This window comes from Gossypium hirsutum, chromosome D10, assembly GCF_007990345.1.
Source record: "Gossypium hirsutum isolate 1008001.06 chromosome D10, Gossypium_hirsutum_v2.1, whole genome shotgun sequence".
NCBI classification, from domain to species: domain Eukaryota; kingdom Viridiplantae; phylum Streptophyta; class Magnoliopsida; order Malvales; family Malvaceae; genus Gossypium; species Gossypium hirsutum.
In genome coordinates, this window is record NC_053446.1 from 46,389,435 (window position 1) to 46,394,452 (window position 5,018).

The 5,018-nt window shown below is 35.1% G+C and overlaps 1 protein-coding gene across 1 annotated transcript; it reads left to right on the plus strand.

The window, feature by feature from the left end:
* Window positions 1–418: 418 nt before the first annotated feature.
* Window positions 419–3,365, plus strand: LOC107915051 (beta-amylase 1, chloroplastic). The gene is made up of 4 exons (XM_016844158.2): window positions 419–1,201; window positions 1,854–2,064; window positions 2,163–2,273; window positions 2,362–3,365. Exons 1-4 carry the CDS (start codon window positions 579–581, stop codon window positions 3,166–3,168), a joined length of 1,752 nt encoding a protein of 583 aa, XP_016699647.1. The 5' UTR covers window positions 419–578; the 3' UTR covers window positions 3,169–3,365.
* Window positions 3,366–5,018: the final 1,653 nt, after the last annotated feature.

Here is a 5,018-nt window from a genome sequence, read left to right on the forward strand (position 1 = left end):
CTTTTTGGCTAAACCAAAAATTCTGAAATTTTTATGGTAGAAAGCTATTTGAGTCTAGTTTTAAAGACATCAAGCGATTTTTAATTCAAAATTTTGTAACTCAAGATATAAATAATTTAATAACAGTGACTCAAGTAGATAACTTTGTAGGAACATATAAGTAATATAATAACAATAAAATAAAATAATATTATTTACTTAAATAATAAGTAAATATGTAATAATTACTAATATATGTATTTCATTTGTCCACATGTCATCATATACATCATACATTTGTCAATTTTTCTTTATTTAAAATAACATAATATAATATATACATCATACAGTTTTTAATTCTCGCCACGTAGCGAAAAGGACACGGGTTTTTAGAATTAATCATTTTAAATTTCATTTCTATAAATACTTCATCTCACAATACCTTCAAGCCTCAGCTCACATTCAAAGTGGGAAACATCCCCAACTCAATAAATTTACGCAAAACAAAAAGGAAAGAAAAGGGTGTACGATTCATTTCCTTTTTTCTTCTCATCTCTGACAGGTAATCGGAAAAGGCAAACAGTTCGAATAAATAGAAAATGGCGTTGAATTTGGCGCATCAGATTGGTTCTCTAGCCGGGACACAAATTGCAGCTGAAGTCACCACCGGAGAACAATCATCCTCAGCGACGGCTAATGTGTCGGGAGTTCGGAAAGTTCCATTGGCGAATCTCCGATGCAACGCCCCAGGAGAAGCTCTGTCCCCTCCAATATTAACTCCACCGTTGACGCCGCGAAGCGCGGAAAACAGGCCGGCTATGATGAGTCCGTCTCTGTCCGCCGCTTGCCAGGCTTTCGGGACGTTATCACCGCTGGAGACGGCTGAGGAGTCATCGGCGTCTGTGGCGTGGAAGGAGGGAGGGAAGAAAGAGGAGAAGAAAGGGGTTCCGGTTTACGTGATGATGCCGTTGGATAGCGTGACGAACGGGAATACGGTGAATAGAAAGAAGGCGATGAATGCGAGTCTCCACGCGCTGAAAAGCGCGGGAGTGGAGGGGATAATGATTGACGTTTGGTGGGGGCTGGTGGAGAGGGAAGCGCCGGGTGCTTATAATTGGGGTGGCTACGCCGAGCTTCTCGAGATGGCAAAGAAGCATGGCCTTAAAGTCCAGGCTGTCATGTCATTCCATCAGTGTGGCGGCAACGTCGGTGACTCTTGCACGTTCGTATCTCCTCCTTACCTCTCTTTACTGTTTAACTTTTAAAATTTAAACCCTTCTTTTTCTTCAAGATCTCGTTACTCAGCTTATGAAAATTTTATTTAAAAAAATAGTAATTTTAAATTAATTTTTGTGGGGATGGGATCCCTTTTTGAAAATCAAGAAGAAAGAAAGTTTACACGTTTGATTAATTATTGATTACAAGTCAATCATTTGCTTATTTTTGAATTTGAAAGAGACAATCAGTTGAACCAACGTTTTTAAAATTTTTTTTAGATGTAGGGATAACGTAAGCTTCCATTGCATCTTTTTACAAAAGTTGGGTAAAAAGGGGACCGAAAGAAGTTAAAATTGAAGATAGATATGGAAATAATTTTTCAGAACCTATTTTAGAAGTTCATGAATCAGAACAAATTTTTTTTTACGAAGGATAAGGACCCATTTTCACGGAGGGTACGGTGGTAGCTTTCATTTCTCTCCATCTCTCCAGGCAGAGAATATGGGGTTTGTATGGAAATTTTCATAGGCCCCCATATGGTGGTCCAAATCCTATATTTTTTATCTAAATCTTTATTGAATCAAATACTGGGATGTATTGATTTGATGTTATGGAGCTACTCTTTTAAAGGAAAAAATATGGTTGTTTTTGTACAGTATTCCTTTGCCCAAGTGGGTTACAGGGGAGATCGAGAAGGACCCAGACCTCGCATACACTGATCAATGGGGAAGAAGGAACTACGAATACCTTTCACTTGGTTGCGATACCCTTCCTGTCTTGAAAGGCCGTACGCCTGTTCAGTGTTATGCTGATTTCATGCGTGCCTTTAGGGACAATTTCAAACACCTCCTTGGTGATACCATTGTGGTAATTCTTCTAATTTACTAATAATTGTTGATCCCATTTTGTCTCATCCTCTTGGAAGAATTCAACTGCTAAGGAATTACCATTATTTTTCACTACAGGAAATCCAAGTCGGAATGGGTCCGGCAGGTGAGCTTCGGTACCCTTCGTACCCGGAGGCGAATGGGACATGGAAGTTCCCTGGAATTGGAGCCTTCCAATGTTATGATAAGGTACCCTGACATTGCACTGCTCTCTCTTGTTTCTATTTCAGATTAGGTTCTGTTTTGGTGTTAATAATACGGATGTTATTTGATGCAGTATATGCTTAGCAGCCTAAAAGCAGCGGCTGAAGCGGCGGGTAAGCCAGAATGGGGTAGCACTGGCCCAACTGATGCTGGTCACTACAACAATTGGCCAGAAGATACGCCTTTTTTCAAGAAAGAAGGTGGTGGTTGGAATACTCCATATGGTGAATTCTTCCTTACCTGGTACTCTCAGATGCTGTTAGAACACGGGGCGAGAATTCTATCGTCCGCAACATCGATTTTTGACGGTGCAGGTGTGAAGATCTCTGTGAAAGTTGCGGGAATCCACTGGCATTATGGAACCCGATCCCATGCTCCTGAACTCACAGCTGGGTACTATAACACAAGGTACCGAGATGGTTACCTCCCGATCGCTCAAATGCTAGCACGTCATGGTGCCGTTTTCAACTTCACTTGCATAGAGATGCGGGATCATGAGCAGCCCCAAGATGCCTTGTGTGCACCGGAGAAGCTAGTGAAGCAAGTTGCTTTAGCAACAGGAGCAGCACAAGTTCCACTTGCCGGGGAGAATGCACTTCCCCGTTATGATGAATACGCCCACGAGCAGATCTTACGAGCTTCATCGTTGAATGTCGATGGCTCAGCAGTTGATAGAGAGATGTGTGCATTTACGTACTTGAGGATGAACCCATCGCTCTTTCATCCGGGCAATTGGAGACGGTTTGTTGCATTCGTGAAGAAGATGAATGAGGGAAAAGGAGCTCGTCGGTGTTGGGAAGAGGTGGAGCGGGAAGCCGAACAATTCGTGCATGTCACGCAGCCTTTCATTCAGGAGGCCGCCGTTGCCCTTATGCATTAGCGTAGCTTAGTAAAGAGTTTGTATTAATAACAGTTCCTCAAGGATTCTGAAATGATATAGTTTTTCCTTTCACATTTTTTTCCTATGCAGTGGCTAGGGAAAAAATGCATGTTGTATGATTTGGTATTCGATTTTACTTTGTACCAAATAGTTCCAACTCTTTCCAATTTTAAGCAAGGATGATATACATTAGATTATTTATTTGCCTTTTTTTAAAAGATATTAGGATTTGAATTTTTAAAGAAAGGATTTTACGTTTATAAATATGGTAGAAGTATCACAATGTTTATAACGACTGTTAAAATATATTTGTATATTTAAATTTAGTCTTCAATTTTTATATATTTATGTAATTTGATTTATTCTTTTATTGAAAGTAAATTAAAAAATTTCGAATCTAGTTGCCTGGCTAGCAAATTAAAAAGAAAAATCTAAGCTCTCATAAATTTTTAGAAAATTATAAATTAATTGTTAAAAATTTAGAATTAAAATTTTTTATTAAAGCATTAAAAAGTTTCTAATTTTAAAATTATAAAAATTTGTTGTGAACATATTAAAAGTTTCTTATTAGTTTTATAATTTTAAAATTATAAAAGTTATATAAAAAAATTAATTTTTATAATTTGTTTATAATTTTTATGATTTTTAATATTTTTAAATTTTAAAAGTGTAAATGATTTTTTAAAATTTGTTACTAAGGTCTTTTTGATCCTTTAGTTTTGTTAGTTTAAAAATTACTTCCAATAAAAAAAATATGAGTCAAATTGAATAAATGTGTAAAAGTTAATGATTGAATTTGTTATTATACCTTATATATAAATATTATATTTTAATAGACAGGTGGCTTTGCTCACTCATCTAACATAAAACGGCTAATTTGCACATTTATTTAGTAGAAAGGCTAAAATGCAATCCAATGTATAATACAAGAGATTTTGTGATACTTTTATCATATTTATAATAAATTGATAAATACAGATACATATTCAAATAACTATAAAATAGAATCAAATTAGTCAACATCCTCTAAATCTAATGACAAAAACATTTATGTGGTGACAGGAGAGCTTAGGTTGAATTACTAGCAACTCCATCCTTACCCTCAATTATTAAAAAATAGAATCAACTTATTTACAGATGAAGAATAAAAATGGATATGGAGTGAAGGGTGAGTATTTGTTCCACGTAAAAATATATGGTACACTATTTTTAGAAAAAGTATATATATGGTACACTATTTTTAGAAAAAATATATGATAATTTTTTAACACTGCTTGTAGTAAAAAAATAATACACCACACCGTACTAATACCTTTTTTTATTATTACTTAAAATAGTTGGATTTGGATGCTTTTAGAATGCAAAATTACCGAAAGGAAGCGTGGGATACTTTGGAGGATAAATTTTGGAAAGAAAGTTTGAGATCCGAGTTCAACAAAAGGAACTCTATTTGAACTGTGACTATAAGAGGTATTGGAAAATTATGGTTTCAAACAAAATTGGAGTGTCCAAATATCAGATACTCTTAAGAGAGTTCTACATTTTATATGATGACAACACATTCGTTTCCCATCAAACATATATCCCATTTCTTCCATCTTTCAATTACAAAAGAAATTAAACCTCAAATTTAATCTTTTGTAATAGGAGTTAGATTATATTTTACTTAATTAATATATGTTTGATCAAAAAACAAATTAATCAGGCAGTGACACAAATGGATTAATTTGTTCTTTAATCTAATGTATAACGGTTAACTTACTTATGTTTTGAGTAAAAGAGACAAAATATAATTTAACTCTTAATACAAATATTTTCACGATACTTTACCCATTTTTTTTATTTAACAA

Bases quoted from the DNA above. Each gene is read 5' to 3' on its own strand.
- LOC107915051 (XM_016844158.2), top strand. From the start codon at position 579: ATGGCGTTGAATTTGGCGCATCAGATTGGTTCTCTAGCCGGGACACAA. The intron at 1,202-1,853 runs GTTCGTATCTCC...GTTTTTGTACAG, and splicing joins AACGTCGGTGACTCTTGCAC to TATTCCTTTGCCCAAGTGGG. The intron at 2,274-2,361 runs GTACCCTGACAT...TATTTGATGCAG, and splicing joins CCTTCCAATGTTATGATAAG to TATATGCTTAGCAGCCTAAA.